The sequence below is a fragment of the Protopterus annectens genome, chromosome 4.part0, assembly GCF_019279795.1.
Source record: "Protopterus annectens isolate FY-2018-M chromosome 4.part0, PAN1.0, whole genome shotgun sequence".
Classification (NCBI taxonomy): Eukaryota; Metazoa; Chordata; order Ceratodontiformes; family Protopteridae; genus Protopterus; species Protopterus annectens.
Genome location: NC_056733.1, coordinates 87,046,011 through 87,065,850, shown reverse-complemented (window position 1 = coordinate 87,065,850; position 19,840 = coordinate 87,046,011). Strand labels below are relative to the sequence as shown.

At 38.4% G+C, this 19,840-nt stretch overlaps 1 protein-coding gene across 1 annotated transcript in view; it reads left to right on the top strand.

Moving 5' to 3' along the window:
• The window catches only part of TBCD (tubulin folding cofactor D), a 3,708,267-nt gene that overhangs the window by 3,512,240 nt on the left and 176,187 nt on the right, over nucleotides 1-19,840 (top strand). The window contains exon 35 of the mRNA XM_044068123.1: nucleotides 10,987-11,076. Coding sequence (XP_043924058.1) covers nucleotides 10,987-11,076 — 90 coding nt within the window. The remainder of the gene's footprint in view (nucleotides 1-10,986; nucleotides 11,077-19,840) is intronic.

Genomic DNA, 19,840 nt, shown 5'->3' with positions numbered 1-19,840 from the left:
ACAGTGTATCCTGCAGGGAATCCTTAAATTCCGCCAACCCACTGGACTCCCAGAAAATAGGTTCCCAAGTACCTCTATCGTAACCATCACACCTCCAACAATTGCTGTCAAGTTGAAGAAAAATTCCCTGGAGTCTACTAGGGGTATAAAAATATCTATGTAAACATTTATAAGCAAAAATCCTAAATCTTATAAACTTTGTTTCATGTTTGGGAAACATAAATATATCCTCCCATTGTTTCTTTGTGAATTGCTTATCCAGTCTCTCTTCCCAATCCTTTCTAACTTCCTCTGATTGATTCTTACAGTTAGCATGCAGTATTTTATCTGCTCTACTAATTATTCCTTTTTTAATGGCAACATCTGTTCTACATTCTCCTAAAAACTCTACCGGTGCTGATCTTTCATTTAGGACCCCCCTATTTCTTTTCTTTGCATATACTCTGATATCAATCCTTGATATGGAAGGCAGTCTTGAACCTGCAGTCCAAATAAATTCTTGGCCTTTTTCCATTCTATTATCTTTCCATCTCTAGCTATTTGCTCCCAATACCTTGGTTCCTTTGCCACTTTTCTCCAGTAAAATCCCATCTTGATTTTTGTCTGTATCCCTAATTGCAGTCATCCCTATCAGCAAAATCTCCTTTCTCCATTCTTGTGGTGGCTTAGTTCTTACAGTACTTTATGCTACTTAATGGATATAATATTCTTTACAGTTGTTGTTATTCTCCTTAAAGGCCTGCATCCAAAATACCAGTCTCTCCTTGCTTCTTGAGCTTCCCCCTGTTTCAATATCATACCTTTCCACTTTGAATTATAATTTTCGGCTTGTGCTATGTGTAGGAGCATTAACTGTGTAGCTCTGAAATACCCTTTCAAATTTAGTAATCCCAATCTGCCCTGTTCTACTGGAAAAATCGACTTATCCCACTTGACTCTTGCTAATCTTCCCCTCCCAGATAAAGTCATTCAGCTCTTTATTAATTGCTGTCCACAACTTCTCCTTTGGTTGATAAAAATATGCCTGTACTGTGTATAAGACTAAAGTGACTAAAAACATTTCGACTGCTTGTATCTTACTATCCATATCCATATAACAAAGCTCCATTTTCTCAGTTTCTCTATTATCTTTTGTTTAGTCTCTTCCCACATCGTTAAGCAGAGGGGTGGCTGGACATCCCAACATCCCTCCCTGGAGGAATTCTTCACACATCCGTAAGCAGAGGGGTGGATGGACATCCTAACAGCCCTCCCTGGAGGAATCGGTGTACCTGCAAGCTTTCAGTGCTCAACCATTTACCGCTTGGGTAACTCCGCTCATTACGCTGATCTCGCAGCGGGAGTGGAAAGCTCCTAACACCATACAACCCATCCCCAAGAGACCAGACAAAATTCTAACTGCACCCGAGGATCATCAGTTTGGGGCAAAGGGATTGGCGGTAGATGCCGTAGCGGTGGCCACAAAAAAGGAACTGGCAGAGGAAAGTTCCACTGTCCATCCTCCTAATAGAGAGTCTCAGGCAATGGATAGTTTTGGCAAGCGGGTTTACACTTCATCAACCTTTGCACTACGATCTTTGAACTTTATGCCACACTTCACCAGACTTCTAAGGGTTCTGATTAAAGAGTTATCAGATACCCTGGCAGGAGCCATATCTGATGAAGTCCACGATAAGGTTGCTTCTCAGTTGGCCACCCTAGAGTCCATTTCATGTTCATCCATGAGCCTCATAGCACCTGCAGCCAAAGGGACTACTAGAGCAGAAGGATTGGACGTAGCCATAAGGAGACATGTCTGGATGTGCCTGTGTGAATTTGCAGAGCCATTCAAGTCTTCATTAATCAATGCTCCTTTTGACACATAATCCTTTTTTGGCCCTAAAGTTCGAGAAACTTTGTCCAGGTGTGAAAAAAGATCGAAAGACCCTTTTTGCAGTGGGCATACATTTTTCTACTCCTCAACGGACATATTCTAGGAACCAGAGGAGTGGAAAATGTGGTTCAAAAACTCCCAATGACCTTTCAGAACACATGGCAGTGGATCCCTCAGGGGTAGAGGGGGGGGGGGCTTTAATGGAAGACGCCATCCACACAGCAGAGGTGGCCTGCAAAATCAGGGTTCCCTGGACACGTTTCTGGGAAACCATACCACTTCCCCTGAAAGGAGGCCTGATTGCTTTCCTCTGGAAGCAGTTGGGGGTGTTTATCCTTGGCCCAACATGCCTGGCTTCAGATAACTTCAGATGTTTGGGTGCAGAGGATACACCATGCCCCCCCCCCCACAACTGAATTCATTGTCAAAAAAGACAAGGGACTGGAGACCAGTTTTGGATCTCAGTGTCTTGAACAAGTCCATGTGACAGATGTAATTCCAGATGGTCACGGTTAAGTCTTTTCTCCCATTTCTAGGGAAGGATGATTGAATGTGCTCAGTAGATCTTCAGGACGCATATTACCACATAAGAATGGACAAGCACAACAGAAAATTTCTCCACTTCCAGCTGGGAGCTAGTCATTATCAGTTCAGAGCTCTGCCCTTTGGCCTCACCACAGCACCCAGGGTGTTCACCAGATGCATGACAGTAGTAGTGGCTAACGAGACTGCATGGATTCCTGGTGTTTCCATACTTAGACGACTGGCTCATTACCAGTCCCACCAGGCATCGTCTAGAGCAAGAAAGAGACTATGTCCACCAGTTGTGCGCCAAACTAAGAATTACTGTAAATTACTGTAAATTACAAAAAATTGCAACTGACTTCTATCCAAACATTAGAGTTCATAGGAGCAGTACTGAATACCAATTCTTGCATAGCTTCACTGCCCTCCCTTATCTAAGATTGCAAAAAATCAGGACCCAAGTGAAGAGAATTGTCAGAAGCAAGGAAGTAACCGCATGACTAGTCTTACAAGCCTTAGGGTTGATGGTGGTGGCCATAACGTTAGTTCCCTTGGCAAGATTTCACATGAGAATTCTACAGTGGCTTCTAGCATTCCTTTGGTCCATATTGCATCAACCAATGTCAGATCAGATCTTGATTACCAACATTTGCAAGAAAGACCTAGCTTGGTGGATTCATTCAAACAAAATTCTCTTGGGCTGTCCCTTTGTCCCTTCTCAACCCCAAGCCATAGTGACCACTGACGCCCCCCACATGGGTTGGGAGGGGGGCATTATTTGGGCAGTACTGTCCAAGGCACTTGGTTGCCCTTAGAGGCCAATTTGCGTATCAGTGTCCTGGAGCTGAGGGCAATGCTTTTAGCATTGCAGGTCTTTCAAGCTGCTCTCCCCTCAGGAATGATTGTAATTCAAACAGACAATATGTCAGTAGTTTGGTACATCACCAGCAGGGGCGAACCAAGTCTTACCCTCTTTGTCAAGAAGCTCTCAGAGTTTAACAGCGGGTGATCTCTTCCAACCACTTTCTGATACCAACGCATATTCCAGGGAGTTCCGGTTTGAAAGCAGACAAACTGAGCAGATGCATTCTTCTGCCTCATGAGTGGTGTCTGAATCCCAAAGTGGCAGAAAAGATTTTTCGTTGATGCGGCCAGCCTTGCTGCAACCTATTTGCATCCTCTCAGAACAAAAATTGCAGCAGCTACTTTGCCCTGTTGCCCCTCAGGAGAAGTCACCGAGAGACAGTCTCTTGCACAGTTGGCCCTCTGGATTTCTGTATGCCTTTCCCCAATTCCATTAATTCCTCAATTCGTAAAGAAGGCAGTCAGGTTGAAGAACAAGGTAATCCTCCTTGCTCCCTTCTGACCTTGACAGATTTGGTTTCCATTCCTTTGGCCTTATCTAATTTAGCGACCATGGACTCGGAACCCAGAGCCAGATCTCCTATCTCATCCAGAGAGATTAGTTAGCCCGAACCTTCAAAACCTCAAGCTCACGGCTTGGTTTCTCCAATTCCATTAATCTCTAGGTGTAATAAACTTACCTCCCCAGTTCGTAAAATTATTTTAGCTTCCCATAAACCTTCCACCAAGAAACTCTATAAATGCAAATGGAAAAAGTTCTCTTACACGCTCGTAATAATAACATTGACTCCTTCTCTGCTCCTATCAATAGAATCTTGGTATTTTTAGCTTACTTTTTAAAGCAGGGACTTGTTTATCTACTATCAAAGTGCAACTAACATGCTAGTTCAGATTTTCATAATGGGTTTGAAGAATATTCATTCATTTCTCATAAACTTTGCAACGCGTTCTTAAAAGGGACCTTGATGTTAAAGCCCTCCATATGAGGATCCATCTAAACCTTGAGACCTAAACTTTGTGTTAAAGTCAGTAGTGCAGTCCTCCTTTTTGCCTGCTGCCAACTGCAATTTGAAATTCCTATCTTGGAAGACTATATTTCTGGTAGCGATTACTTCTGCCAGAAGAATTTCAGAGATTCAAGCTTTATCTTGCAAACCACCGTAGTTTATATTTTTCATTTTTGATATTTTCATATTTGATATTTCATAAAGACAGGGTTTCCTTGAGAACAAACCCTTATGGTCTCGGAAACAAATATCAACCAGGAAATCAATTTATCAGGATTTTTTCCCCAATTTTTCAAACAAGGGCGAATACTGTTTCCATTTATTACACATCCAAAAACAACTGCGCTTCCATCTTCATAGAACAAAAGACATAAGAAAGTCTAACCAGTTCTTTGTTTCATTTTCAAGTACAAGAATATGCAAGACAATCAATAAGGTCACCTTATCTAGATGGCTAAAAGATTGTATTTCCTTCATTTACAACAAGAAAAAAGTTGAATTACCGGCGCCTGTTAAGGCACACTATACTAGAGCTGTGGCTGCTTCAGCAATTTTTCATTCTAACGCTTCCATGGACAATATTTGTGCAGCAGCATAGGCTACCTCCATACCTTTATTATTCATTACAAATTGGAGTTGGTCTCTAGGGGAAGAGCGTTATTTGGTTCTGTGGTGCTCAGGAATATTCTTCCATGAGTCCTCCCAAGATCTGAGGTAGTTGTGCACTCTGTCCCATATGTCAAGGATAAAATGAAGATTGATAACATCAGAAAAAGAAGTTGTGTACTTACCATAGTGTTCCATCTGTGTTGTCCATCTTCATTTATCCTTGACTCCCCATCCCCTTTCCCCCTTCCAGTCAGGATTTTGGTGGAATGAATATTGGCCCTAGTTATGCATTTTTTCACATCCAACACCAGATATGATCTTTCTAAAGTTTTTTTTTTAGGATTATGCCTTCTCTTCTTTTCTCTGTCTGCAAACTCGATCTGAGGTAATTTGGAAATGAGCATTCTGGGTAGGACTTAAGTTTGAGAGTTTTTGGTTCTCGTGGTCTGTAGTAACAGCCGAGTTGGTTTTGATGCTCGGAACCAAACCCATATTTCAAGGATAAATGAAGATGGACAACACAGATGGAATGTTATGGTAAGTACATAACTTATTTTTTAAGAATGTATGCTACCACAACACAACTTTAAAAAACAAGATAGACAAGGTGATTTCAATTTATTCAGACCCATACAAGACAGTCTGAGCAAATGCAGCAATTTTAGCCTTCAGAACAGATCAATGCACAAATAAAACATGAAACCAGAAATGTGATTTTTAAATGCAATTACTTAACTTGTGCCTGGATGACAAGTAATACAAGGAAATCACTTCAGAGGCTCAGACAAGGACACCAAGTGTTGCTAAGCTCTGTGGGAGTCAGCCAAATGCCTCTCAAACATGCCAGATTTATACAGGCACTTAAAACAAAGGAAACTGTTGAATCCCTTCAGCAGGGCCACAATTGCAGGAATACAAGAATTAAGTACCAACCAAAATACAGAGTAGCAACTTACACAGTAACAATGCATCTTGTTTCAGTAGCCCATGTGTATGCATTATGTTTTAAGATATTCTCCTGTCCTAATCATATATTCTGTTCCAAACTGCCTTTAAATCCTTAATAGACTCTTCTTTTATTTATGGTCTAAAATTAAATAAACTTTCAGAAATAAACAGAAACAACCTTAATAAGTGTATATATTCTATCCAAAATTAATTAGTATCAGATATTCATTTTGAGAATTTCTTCCTGATCTAACAAGGCTGACCTAGACTGTGGAAGTCCCTCCCCCTCCTTCTAGTCAGATGCCTAAATCATCTGAAGACCCTCCTCTGTTTGGTAAATCCCTCCCCCGCTTTTACAACTCTTGATGGGTTTTGGGTTTTGGCTTTAGTTTACCACTCGGTCATGTTACTTTTGGGCAGTTTTAAAATGTTCTTGTTTTTCTGACTAGAAGTCTGGTTTTATACCCTGGAATCATAACACTTAAACACAGTAGACTTACTGTCTAAATGATTTGAACTCAAATTCTGACTTACACCTATGTGCATGAATAATGTAAGGCACTGCCTTCAACGTGCAGTTTAATTTTTACCACTCAGTTTTATTAATCCAGCTGTTGCTTCCCTTATTATTAAAAAATATATTTCAGTACATTAATAATTTACATAGCACTATGTCTATGAGTGACATACTAAGGCAGGATATTTTTACATTTATGTTCATGCGTTGTCTTACACTCATTTCCTTTTACATATAGTGGTAGATTAGCTATATTATCAGTTTTAATAAACAAATCAAGAACTGTCACTTTTTCCAGTAACACATGTAAAGTGTTTTTTCCATATTTACAACATTGTCTTCTTTCTTTGTTTCAGAGAAGCAGCTTGCTTGGATATTTCACATCAGTCTTGGCATAATTTGTGAAAAACTGAAAGACTGCCAGCCCAGCCAGATAGAATCTTGCAAATAATTCTGTGTGATTTGTAAATATTAATATAATACACAGGCTGGTTTTACAAATGTAAAAGAGAATTATACGTTATGATTAAACTATATGTTGTACTGAGCTTCAAAAATGTAACCACAGTGCACTCTGCTGGAAGAAAGCTGATAAGTCAAGCATTGTATGACTGATCTCAAACTCGGAGCTGTAATGTCTGAACCAGCAAATTCTTTTTATTGTTTTGAGACCAGAGTTAATTGCTAGATTTTTGTGGCGACCCCTAACCGGGATAAGCCAAAAGACACAACAACATGTGTAATGTCTTTTATTGCTGTGGCTTCCCGCAGGTGCACATTACAAAAAGAAATGTAAATTTTGAGTTTCTGTTAGCCTGGGAAGCTAAATCAGAACTGTTAAGAATGATGTAGTCTAAAATGAGTCAGCAGTGATATATTATCAATTTAAGACTTTCTGATAGAGAGAGAATCAGAGCATTTTGGATTTTGTCTGAACCTGAGCACATCTACTCACCAGTGCTCTGCCTTTGCTCTGTATGTATGTAAGTTATTTTAGAACATTGTTTCTCTTAGCAATAGATAGAAAATAGTAAGATTAGACTAGCTGTTTTCTATATTTTTGTCAGACTATTCTATAGTATTATTTTAAGCATTTTCCTGTGTCTGAACTCTTGACTAGCACTGTGTTGAATTGAGGAGATTTGTCTTGTGTTTTTATTTATTATAAAATATTTTTAAACCTTTCAACTGTAGCTGTTTTGTGTAGAGATAATTTAAGCTTTAGAGTACATTGGCTGTATACAGTGATACTGTCCAAGCCAGTCCAATAAGCCTTGCTGTTTGTCATACTTACTAATTGGATAATAATAATATTGCACAGTAAAATTTGACACCCTTTGGTAAGGACCTGATTATTAGCCGATACTGGTGGTTGGTAGCAGTGATTTCTACCTTATAGCCTGGGCAGAGAAGAGGGCATAGCTGGAGAACCTATGCCAGCTTTCCCCAGGAGTGTCTGTGTGTTTGTAAATAACTCATATCTCAAAGTGTGTGTGTGTGTGTGTGTCAGCGACTTGGGGAGAGACACGAAGCACCGGTTGGACAGAGAGGGTGCTGGAGGTTTTAGCTTGACCACTAGGCTGAGACCTGTACCCTATACCTGTGCCAGTGGGGAGTCTTATTGGGGATCTGGAGAGAAAGGGAGAAACCAGCCCCAGACTGACTGTGATCTCTGTGTGCTCTTAAGGGAAATTGTACTCTACTGTGTGTGTACTTGTTATTCTTCTCAATGTGCATGCCCCTCATTGGTGTTAGTGGTGAGGATTGAGGCTCCTTGATTACTGGGCCAGTGCACGGGCATCACATAATTGTGCTTACCTTGCAGACAGAAGGTGCAGACTTTGATTCTCACATGAGGTAATTGGCTAGGTTTAAAATGGCCGACAAGGGCAGTTAGCCTAGTACTAATCTGTTAACCTAAGTCAATTCATTTACTTAACCTTGAAATTTGTCCATGGTAGTGTGGACTTCCCCTTCTTTTTTCAGTAGGTGCAGTCAGATCTACATGAGCTAACACCAACTTATGCAGATGGGACCTTGGTTTATCATCTTATTCAAAAGTTGACACACTCAGGAGTGCAACTCAGAATCCACAGCCTTCTGGTGTTCTAAATCCAAAGGCAAGTGTGCTTCTTGTTGTGCCCTGAAGGACTTGCAGGAAACAATTTAGGGGGTTCTTAGTAGCTGCACCAGGTAAGGAGATCTGTCCTATTTTCACTTGTGTTAGTGAGTTGTCCATTCTTAACCTGCTGTGTCAGTATAAACAGGATTAACTAGATGTGAAGTGACAACTAAAATCTCAAGGACTATAATTGTGATACTCAGAATAGCCAAGAACCATAATTTTGATCCCAGGAGAAGCAGAAGTAAAAGTGCAAATTGGGGGAAAATTATACCAAGTCTGAGAATACAGTATCTCAGAGCATTGCCTTTACTCTGATGTACAATGTTCTGGGAATAGTATATATATATATATATATATATAAGTATCAGAGGTATTGGATGGAACCCATCACCCCTCCTGTGCAGGAAATCCTTTAAAGGTTTAATAGAGAGCTTCAGAATCCTTGTTTGAGTCACAGTTCATTTCTGAAAGTTTTGGGTCTCACACTTCTGATGAGAAGCCCTAACCATATCATACCATTGTTTTGCTTGGTTTACAGCAGGTCCATGTGGGCACTAGCACTACTATATCTCTTAAACTAGTAGTGGCCAGAACTGGAACAGATTAGAGACTGCTTTATCACCAACTCATCACTATGTATTGGCTCTTCATGAACCATGCAGACACTTCTAAAAACTTTCTAAGTTTTGTGACCCACCCAGAAGTCTAATGTCTTCAGATTAACTACTGTTGGTCAATTCCAGAACAGCCAGTTGCAGAGTGGACAAAAGCTACAGTGTCCATTCCATTCAGTACAACTGTGGCATGCCATCTAAGAATTTAATACTGTAATCTGTACTATAAGAGTCTTTTTCAAGATATCTGTATGGAAGTACCATCTCAGTACTGGCATCTTCTACATCTGTGTTAGTGTCACATAGCCTCTCATGGTTCCCATTGTTCTCCCATAAGTTGATCTCCTTCATTTACTCACCTATCCTTTCCCTAAGTTCCCATTATATAGCTACTCTTTCTTATTTCCTGTTTGCTTTCTTCAGCCTCCCAGTCACTCACGTACGGTTATAGGGTCCCTTCCCATCTCTTCACAGGTTCTAACAAAGTCCCCCGTATCTGTTGCCTTGTTTCTGCTCCTTTTCTCATGGCTCCTACTGTTACTATTGCTAACCTCTCGTAATCACAAATCTGTAACCTCCCAGACTCTTTGTTCTTTTCCCAGTCGTTCCGTTTCCCTCTTAGCCTAGTACCACTTCCGATGGGAGCTTTCCCAGATAAAGTTGTTTCACTTATTTCCTTCTCTTATCAGCATTTTCTACCCTACCTGCCCTTGACCTGTTAACTTAATACCATTGACCAAGAGCCCTGCATAAACTGTAGCCCCTGTTCATTGTCCTGTCATTCAGTTTCTTTACCTAACCATCTGTTTTCCCATTTTCACTTCCTCACACCATGCAGAAGGGCTCCCATGCAGCCTGTTATATGCATTCTGTCACATCAAGCTTGTGCTGTTCAGCAGGGCACTTGCACCAAATCAGTGTGTTACATATGGCCACAGCAGCCCACATCAGCATGCACTGTGCTGTTTACATGCATCTAGTTAATGGACTGGATGAATGTAATTTGTGCTCTACATTTTTGCTTATATCCTAATTTATTACATTTCACTGCCTTTAACCATGCTTTTTAATCATTTCTGTTTGTGTTTTATATTTGTTAGTAGTAACTTTTTCATAATGCAACATGTGCAACTAGTTCACATGCTGACTGCATTAAGTAGCTGTGGTGTTCTACCCTTGGTCTCAGCTGCAGAATGACTACTTACTCAGAAGGGCTGCCCAGACAACATTTGGAATACATTACTACACTGGACCCTTTATAGGTATCACAGAAGCATCAGTGAGCAGTCCTACAGCTATGGTTAATTACAGAATGTGAGCATAGAAACATGTAAATAGGTGATTTAAGATGATGACTGATATCTGTGTTGCAAAGAATCAAGTTATATATCCATTTGTTTTCATTGGTCTAATTTTACCCTTAAATCTGTAGACTTTTTGACATAATGAAAAGTACTAATGAAAGTCGCAGCATTCGAAGCAAATTGTCTCCATGAAGTCACTATGACAGCTTTCTCCTGCCTGCCCTATCACTGTTGTTTCACATGCCTTTCATGGGCCTCCAGTTTGACTCGGCACATCACAATAGTCATGGACTCCTCTAAGGAATGGGCAGCATTAATTTCCACTTTCCTGAGAGTTAGAAAGCATGTGTTTTGAGATACTTAACCTCATTTTTGGCCAATTTTATGAAAGAAATGTTGCCAAGATTTGCTTGTCAGTCTCAGGTGAATATTGTGTGTGTGTGTGTGTGTGTATGTGCGTGCACGTGTGTGCTTGTGTGTGTGTATCAGTAGGCTAATGTAGTTACTGAGCTGGCAGCGTGCATCCATGGAAGTGTAATAAAAAGTAGACATTTTTAAGCTGTAAAAAATGTTTTAAAATTTGTATATCTTTCTTTGCAGTCCCCCTTTTGCTGTGGAGCTTCTCTCACTTTGTAAGCAGGAACTACGGAAGTCTAAAGATGTTCAGAAAATTTTGTCTGGCATTGCAGTGTAAGTAGATCATAATATAGTATCTCTGTAATCATTTGTTTAATAATATTTGTTTTGTAGTATGAAATGGTCTGCTGATAAACTAGATTATTCACAAAAATGTTGCTATATTTCAAGGCGGTAGGATACAGCGATTCAGAAAAGGCAAAGCAAATAATTTTGGATGTGCATTCAGTGTGCAGGCCATGACTTCTTGAAATCTATCAGCAGTACTGTTACACTTAAAGATAGTTCCTTTCACAACAACACTGTTGGAAACTACTTCCAATACTACAAGCTTCAAACTCCATTCACAGGCAGTATAGTGAGGATTACTCCCACCTTCTCATTTCATGTCTATCATCACAACTGTAACATGTAGAAAAACAATTCATAAAGTAGAGTGAAGCTTAGAGAACGGTAAGCAGTGCTGCTACTCTCAGGTTATAACTATGGCATATCTGTAATACCAAAACTGATGGCCAGTCACTTTAAAATAAAAAGTCTGTCTACAGATCTTCACAGGAAATGCAGAATTCTAGAATCAAGGATTGACTGCATCCTGGTAAAAGAAATGACATCCTACCTGTAACCCTCAGGTCTCACTAAGTCATACTGCCTACTAGCCAGTTAACGAGGACTGCACAAGCAGGTGACATGAACTGGTTTAGAGATCTCTGAGTCAAACTGAGCTGATACTTTCAGGTCGACATTATTGAAAGCCAGTAATCCATATAGTATCTTAAAAATAAATTACACAAATCAGCAATGGCAGAACTCTACAAATTTGAAGCACAATATTTAACCTTTAGTCAAAGTGAAAAAGTTAACAGATGGCTAATCAATATCAGAGTGCCATACCTCAGTACAGTCTGAACTGTGGCATTTGAAAACTGAAACCTTAGATTTGCAATCCCAATACCTAAAAAAATGCAGAGAGAGACATTTTGCCACTCTAATGGGTGAAGTTGCCAAACGCTTACACTTAAATAAGATCCAAAACCTTGGGCTCAGATGCATTAGCCAGAAATGCATTTAAAAGAAAATGGATGGGGAGTTAAGTATAGTGTGGCAGTCAGGTTGTCATCAGTTTTTTGTGTTAATAAAGCTAGAGACTGCTTTTTCCTGTCCATTGTACTTAGGCGTAAAACACAGGCACTTCAATATGCCAGGTCTTAATCTAGTTTTGTAAAATGCATTATCATTATCTTAGCAAGGGAAATGTATTTATTCCCCCCTTTCCATTCTGAAAAGGGCTTTGTTAAAAGTGCACCAATACCAGCCAATGAGGATTCTGGAAATTAAATCGTAGGTTCTGCAGATATGGTTACCATTACTCCAAGAATTGTACATAAGAAGCAAACCCATTTCCCACCTCTTGAAATTTTATTTCTAAATAGAATAGATCACTCCAGTTTCCAAGTCATAAAGTCTGTTACATTATATGCATATGGTTTCTGAGCAAATAGTCATTTGTAAATTTAATGTACTGGAATTAGGATTCATTAATGTAATGTCAAGAACACTTCTGGATAGGTCTTCATTTGGGCTCTTTATCTCTTTCATTCAAATTTAGTATGTTTGTCTTGGAAGCTTTCCTGCAATAGAATATGAGCACACACTGTGCTGTTGTGACATTGTCATATCATAAATCACACTATGAGAATACACCTAATTCCTAAACATGCTTTTTTTTTTTTCTGGTGCTTGCACAGTTTGGAATGTTGATACAAGTAATGGTATGGCATTCCAGGTCCAAGGAAGTTAAAATGTCATTCTACTTGGTCCTTATCAAACCTATTATGTGCCTCCTTTGGAATGTATCTAATCAGACACTTGCAGCAGATGGAACATCCACAGAGGTTTCTCACAAGGAGAATTCAGGGCATGAATGCCCTGTCCTACACTGATCAATTAAATGCTCTGTTTCTGTATTTTGGCCAAACAGGTTGTGAAAAGTGGATCTTTGCCTGACTTACAGGGTTTCCAAAGAACCAGCCCTGAAAACAAACTACACTAGAAGCACCAGATACAGGGATCTGAGCTTCACTTGGGACATAATCAGAATGTGCTGGAGAGACAGATATGTGACCCAAAGGATCCCTGCACTATAGAAAAGAAAGTTCATCCCTGCCATATGCAAATTAAATCTTGACAATTAGATGGGAAACTGTAAATTTACACCCAGTCTGGCCGCCATGCCCCTTATGGACAGATGGAGTCAATAAGTAATTATTATCCTAATTAATACCCCCCCCCAGAAATCTTTAGTTTCTTTCCCACTAACATGGCCTCCCTGCATAGACACCCATGATACTCAGGACCCTAATGGTTTGGGGTTTGTGGCTTGGTTTCTAACGGCCCTAGTGGTCGTTAGCCTAGTAACGACCTATGAGCATGCTGGTGCAAATTTCTGACATCCAGTGGCTTAAACCAAATTTGTTTATTTATTTATTTATTTATTTATTCAGTTAGGTAACCGGGGTAGAGCAGTGATCCAGATGGACCTGTTTCAGTCTCAGCCCGCACAAATATAAATGACAGTAGACAAGCAAGTTAACAAGTAGCATTATGAATACAAACAAAGTGTTGTATTTAGATAGCAATGGACCAGTAACAGTAGTAGTAATAATAAAATACACAATAAAGAGGAAAATAGGAAAGGATGGTTAGAGTAAGGAGGGAAGAAGGAGTGAAGGGATAGACCGCAAAGTGTAAAAGATAACAAAGGTAAGGTAAGGGCACACAGAAATTAACTAAATACAATATATTCAATGTGGAAGAGATGTTGAAATGGTCAAATCACCTTGGTGTTCATGCATCTGATGGATAATAAGCCAGAATTCTCTCACTCATCCTTAAGAGAGGAGCATGACTTGAAGTACTTAGGTGCTAATGCCACCAGTTCATCCCTTCCATTTTTATACACTGTTAAGAAGAAGGTGCTAGTCTGTCTTTCTGCTATCTGCCAGGAGATGATGGTAGCTGCATTTTTCTTATGGGGGATTAACAGCAGATTTCCACAAGCATCCCCAGGTCTCTGTCAGAGCACTGTCCGGAGGACCAAGAAATGGGCGGTGTTTCTAGAGTTTGCACATCTCCAGCATCATTCAAGTAGTATCTGTGTAAGTTGATGTATTTTAAATAATTAAATGCAGGTAAACACGTTGAGTTTGTTGATAATAATAGAGCTAATTATCATGGATTTTTTTGCTTGTAAATTTCAAGAATGATTAAAGAAAAGGGAGAACCATTTGAAATGTCGGGACCCAATCAGCAAGTCCCATAATGCTGAGACTGAATGGCTGAAAAAAAAGACATACATTTACTAAGTCTGAAATAGTCATTTCTTACAATATTCCAATTTATCTGAGGTAAGGCCAACTCAGGCTTTGTATTTATACATTTAGGGATGTGACAGTTGCAGGTGGACTTGCCCTCTGCAAAAAAAAAAGTTTAAAGGAAGAGTAATGTTCAATATTTGCTCTTCAGCATTTTCAGTCTTTTATTTTCTTCAGAGTATCAGCACTTTGCATAACAAGTGTTGATATTTCAGTTATAAAGCCAAAGAAGAGGTGACATTTGATATTCACTGTTCTCCTGTGTTATCAGTCTTTCTTTTTTTTCAGTGTGTCAGCATATCAGTAGAGAGGCAAAGAATAGGTTATAATTGAAGAGATGATAGAGAGTGCAGATGACCATGCGCATATAGCTCTGTCAAAGAGGAAAGTTGAGAGAAAAAAAACGTGATAAGGGTTTGGTCAAGAGATGTTGGAATACCCTTAGATGTAATTATACATGAGTTGAATCAGCTTTCCAACATGTTATTGATAAGTGCCAGGCTGTTGGAGGGCCTGTGAAAATGAAAGTTATGAAGTACTGCAAGAACAATATGAAGCTATTTTGTTATTAAACAGAGGAGATATATAGTACCTGTAAATCAGTGGAGATATAAGGACAAATGGTCTGCACTGAGCAACAGTTAGTCATTTTGGAACATAAAGCTCAAAGAATAAATCTTTTAGTGAGTGGATTGTTGGAGGGTGAGGAAGGCTCAGACTATTAGGAGTTCATGAAAACCAAAACAGTGCCTTGGGCTTGGCCGTGTTAAGAAATCTTTCAGATTGTTAAGTGCATCATTAGCCATTGACTGTTGTTGAATGGACTGTTGGGAAACATAGGATGGTTTTGGTGAGGACTGCATGAAAAAGAGCAACTTTTTTCCCAATAAAATGTTATTGTTTTATATAAACCATATACATACTAAGCAAGCTATGACAATGAACTGAATGGTAAAATATACATTGAAGTTGAAATCCAAAGAACAATCAACAAAAGCAAATACAATAGAAACTTAACTCAACTTTCTATGTATACTATATACATAAGTGCCACTAACACACCTGAATGATCAAAACTATCCAAAGGTCTTAGTCTGCAATAAGTGTATGAAGGAAAGAAAGCTGTTAACTGAATACTGCAGTAACTTCTTGGGCTGTGTTTGAATAATTCATGAAGTACTTGTTTAGTTGTTCCCAAACATTAGTCTAATCATCTAGAATGTCGTTGAATAAAGATTTCCAAAATTTCTGATAATAGGTTCATTTGTTTACACTTCTTATAATAAGTTTTTGAGAGGATATATATTTGGTTGCCATGGTTCTAAATCCTTCCCATGATAATTTGGTGGGATCTAGCCAGTTTTTTGTTATGTAAAGCTTGATTAATGAACAAAGAGTAACTAAGATGTGATATTCTAACTTTGTACATTTAATGTCTGATATGCAGAACAGCCATTTCCCAAGAAAGGGTCAATTTATGGTAGCCTATTTTTTCTAGGTGTACTTTAAGAGCACACTAAAGCTTATGAGAATATCTAAACAACCATAAAACATGTAAGATAACAGCCTGTGGAAATGAGCAACATGGACAAGCTGGGGAGATGTTGGGATTGAACTTGTTTAATATGGATGGAGTATAGTAAATATTGTTGATGATCATTAATTGAGTATATATTAGCTTTTTGAATGGAGACAATTTGATGGTGGATTTGATAGTTCCAAGTTTCTGTTTTTCTGTAAGTATAATTCCCTGTTGATCCCAATATTTTGAGTATAAATATAGCAATTCATATATTTTCAATAATTGCCACTACTCTGTTTAGATCAGATTCGTTGATAAATAGATTTCTGGTCCTACTTGTGATAATTTCCCTAATCCGTCTTAGAATAGAGGTGTATTTGTTGTTTACTCCTAATATTATTCTTAATTCTTGCAACTTGTTGTCTTTGTGTTTATGTAGCTCCCATAGTGAGCACTCTTTTAATCGAGGATAGTCCATGAGATTTAACATTTTGTTATTCATTTTAATGTTTGGATTTAGATGAATTTGTTGTAAGAGAAATAATACCTTGTCCGGATGTAGAGATTTTAACAGTTCTTGAAAGATTTTGAAAAAGAACAACTTCTGTGGCAGATTTGGCAACCTGGAAAATGTGCATAATTGATAGATTCTAATAGTATTGTACACACAGGTCAAATGTCACTTGTGAGTCCCTGCAGTTTTCTTCTGTAAAAGATTATTGATTGTAACATCAAAAGTAAAAAAAAAGAAAAAGAAAAAAAAAATAATTACTTGGTGCAGTTCTGGTATAAAATGCAACCATGCTTCATAAAGACTCCCTAGAGTTTTGAAGATCTTTTCCCGCCCTGATGGAAATGCAGATGCTTGTGAACTGTCAGTCAGCAGTGATTTGGATATGAGGTCTTCTCCGCACACTGGACTGTGAGATTGTGTAACACATTAAGATAGTACCTTTGAAGCCTCAGCTCACTGAATGTTGAGGACTAATATTAATCATGCCCTAACTAACCTGTACCCCTTAAAACAACCTCTAAGGCAAAATAGCCCATTAGGGTGCATGGCTAGGCTTCTAACGGTCCCGGTGTTTGTTAGCCAAGTATGTACCTATGAACTAATGAGACAGTCAGAGCAATTCAGTTTACCCTCATTTAGAATAATAGACCCCCGCCCCAGTAGTCCCACCAGAATAAGTTTTTTTTGGCCCGTAGAGGTATATTAATAAAAATAATGCAATATTGCTGTTTGAATGTTTGTTGGGAAATTTTGTGTAGAAATGAAAACCATGACCTTTGAGAGGGACATTATGTTGCTGTGTTATGTTGTCTTATGTTTTTCTAGAATGTTTTTTTAATTTTCTAGTGCACCTAAAATTGTTGCTTTAAGTATGTGGAAATAAAGACTATGAACAATGGGTTTCTGTTTTTTTTCCTGAATGTTATTTTGATATATGTTTATTGTAGTGAGATTAAGATTAAGAATATCTAAAAAAAAAAAAAAAAACTTTAACTTTGGAATGGATTTTTAGACTGACGGTTCATTTAGATATATATGTATGTGTATGTAGACACACACATATATATTATTTGTATTTCATTGAGATGTGTTGTATTTATTTAGAACCTAAGCAGTGAAGCTTTGATCAAGGTTGGCAATTGCACTTAAATATACTATGAGGAGGAACACTGAATATAAATTTTATGAGTTACCAGAACTTTTCAGCAATTTTTTTTTTTGTGTGTTGTCATAATTGCTATTAAGATTGTGAACATTTAAGAGGAATTTAACTATGGAAAGGATTGTAAGACTAAAGTTTTTTATATGTGCATGTATGTTCTGATGGATGACTTGCAGTATTTATTTAAAAGTTAGACAACAAACCTGAGATCATGGGTGGTAATTGTATTCAGTCAAACCAAGACGGACACTGAAATATTTCCGATGTATCAGAATGTCAAGTTATATTTTTCAAGGGAGGAGACTACATGATGTACCCAGATTTTTTTATTCAAGTTCTATAGTTATTTCTGAATATATGTTATTCCCATGGTTTTGAGACTTGACAATATTTAATGCAGTATGCCAGGAGTTTTTGATAAGGATTCTCTGTGTACATTACAGAATAATTTGAGGCACAATTTAATACATTTGCATAGTTACTTTTCATTATTTGAAATGTGAAATACAGGGTTCTTGAAACCACTGATGTGAGTCTTACAAAACTAGATTATAGTCTAGTCTGAATGTATATGGTAGAGCCTTTGATCAATATTTGCAAAATCTTTTTAGATCTGTTTGTTTGGGAGTTTCTTCCTTATTGACAATCTATGAGAATTTAAAGTAGTATTTAATGCCTTGTAGGGGCATCTGTCTGTAATGGGGCTTTACATCAATTTTTTTTATGCAAATTATATACTTGCAACTTTTTCAGGAGATATATTTGTCACACATGTTATGTGTTTCCAGAAAGTTGTCTAGAAATGGGATTTATTTTTATTGGCTTCAAGTTTACTACAGACAGTTACAGATATAGTGAGGAAATGCTTTTTCTCCATTTAAGGGGTGAATTTTGAATAATTGTCTATGCTTATACAGCAGTGTGATGTCCCTCCTCTGGGCCAATGACTAAGGAGCCTCAGTCTTCACCACTGACACCAGTGGGGAACATTCACTGAGAAGAATAATAGCCGCACTTAGTATTTTCAGATGCAGCTCTCTGCACTGAGCACAATTTACCTTAAGATCACACAGTGAATATCTCTCCAGGCCCTAAGTAAGACTCCACACTAACCACCTCAGAGTTGAGTCCTCATCCGGGTGTTCCAAACCACCACCCTCTGTGTGAGGTCAGTATTGTGTGTCCCTGTTCCAGGTAGCTCTCACACACACACACACACACACACACACACACACACACACACACACACACACACACACACACACACACACACACACACACACACACACACACACAGACAATCTTTGAGATTTGATTTTCACACACAAACACACCTGGGAAAGGCTAGCACACATTTACTCGCTATGCTACCTTCACCAAGTCTATAAGGTAGATACTGCCATCAGAACACCCCAAAGCTAGCTACTCTATGGCTGTTACCAGGGTACCCAATTATACTTATACAAATAGTAGCATTTCCAAGCAGCAAGACTTTCAGGAATGTGAAGCCACAGTGCCAGTAAATAAATGCAAGTGCTCTCACAGGTTAAAATATATTCTAAAAGACCAACCATAATGAAAGTTTTAGATATATTTAATAAAAAATAAATAGGACAGTACTGAATATCTAGTCACAATAAACACCAGAGTTTCAGTTCACAGGAAATATAAAAACAACACAGATGGAAAGATTCAGACAGATACAGAAAAAACAATATTTAACTAGTCTCACTATATTTTCCTAACTGACTGAAGAATTAATGTTCCCTACTTACTTGCTAGAGCAAGGCAAAATGAAATGGATAAGTGTCTTTGTTATCAGTTTTAGTAACAGAGTACTGAGTGCTTCTGTTGCATCTCTCATTAGCATCTAAGTACAATTTCAGTGCTGGCTACATAATGACATCACATCTGATCACCTGACTCTGTGGTTCCCCCACTACACCCTCACTAGCAACTGAGCCAGGATTTGGCACAGATATGTTACAATACACATATAAAACTTTGCTAAGGCTTAATACATCATCTAGAAGCTATAAAATAATTCCAACACTTCTAGACTTTCTGCAAAAAGGTTTTTTATAGACAATGCATCTCTGGCTGCATTCAGACCTGTGAGATAGAATCTTATAGTCTAAACCAAGTCATTTAATTTCAGACAGTTTTTTTAAGGTTAGCTGGGCTGAGCTTAACTCCTTCCCTTCCAGTACCCACTGTTAAAATATATACATTTCAGCAGTTACAAC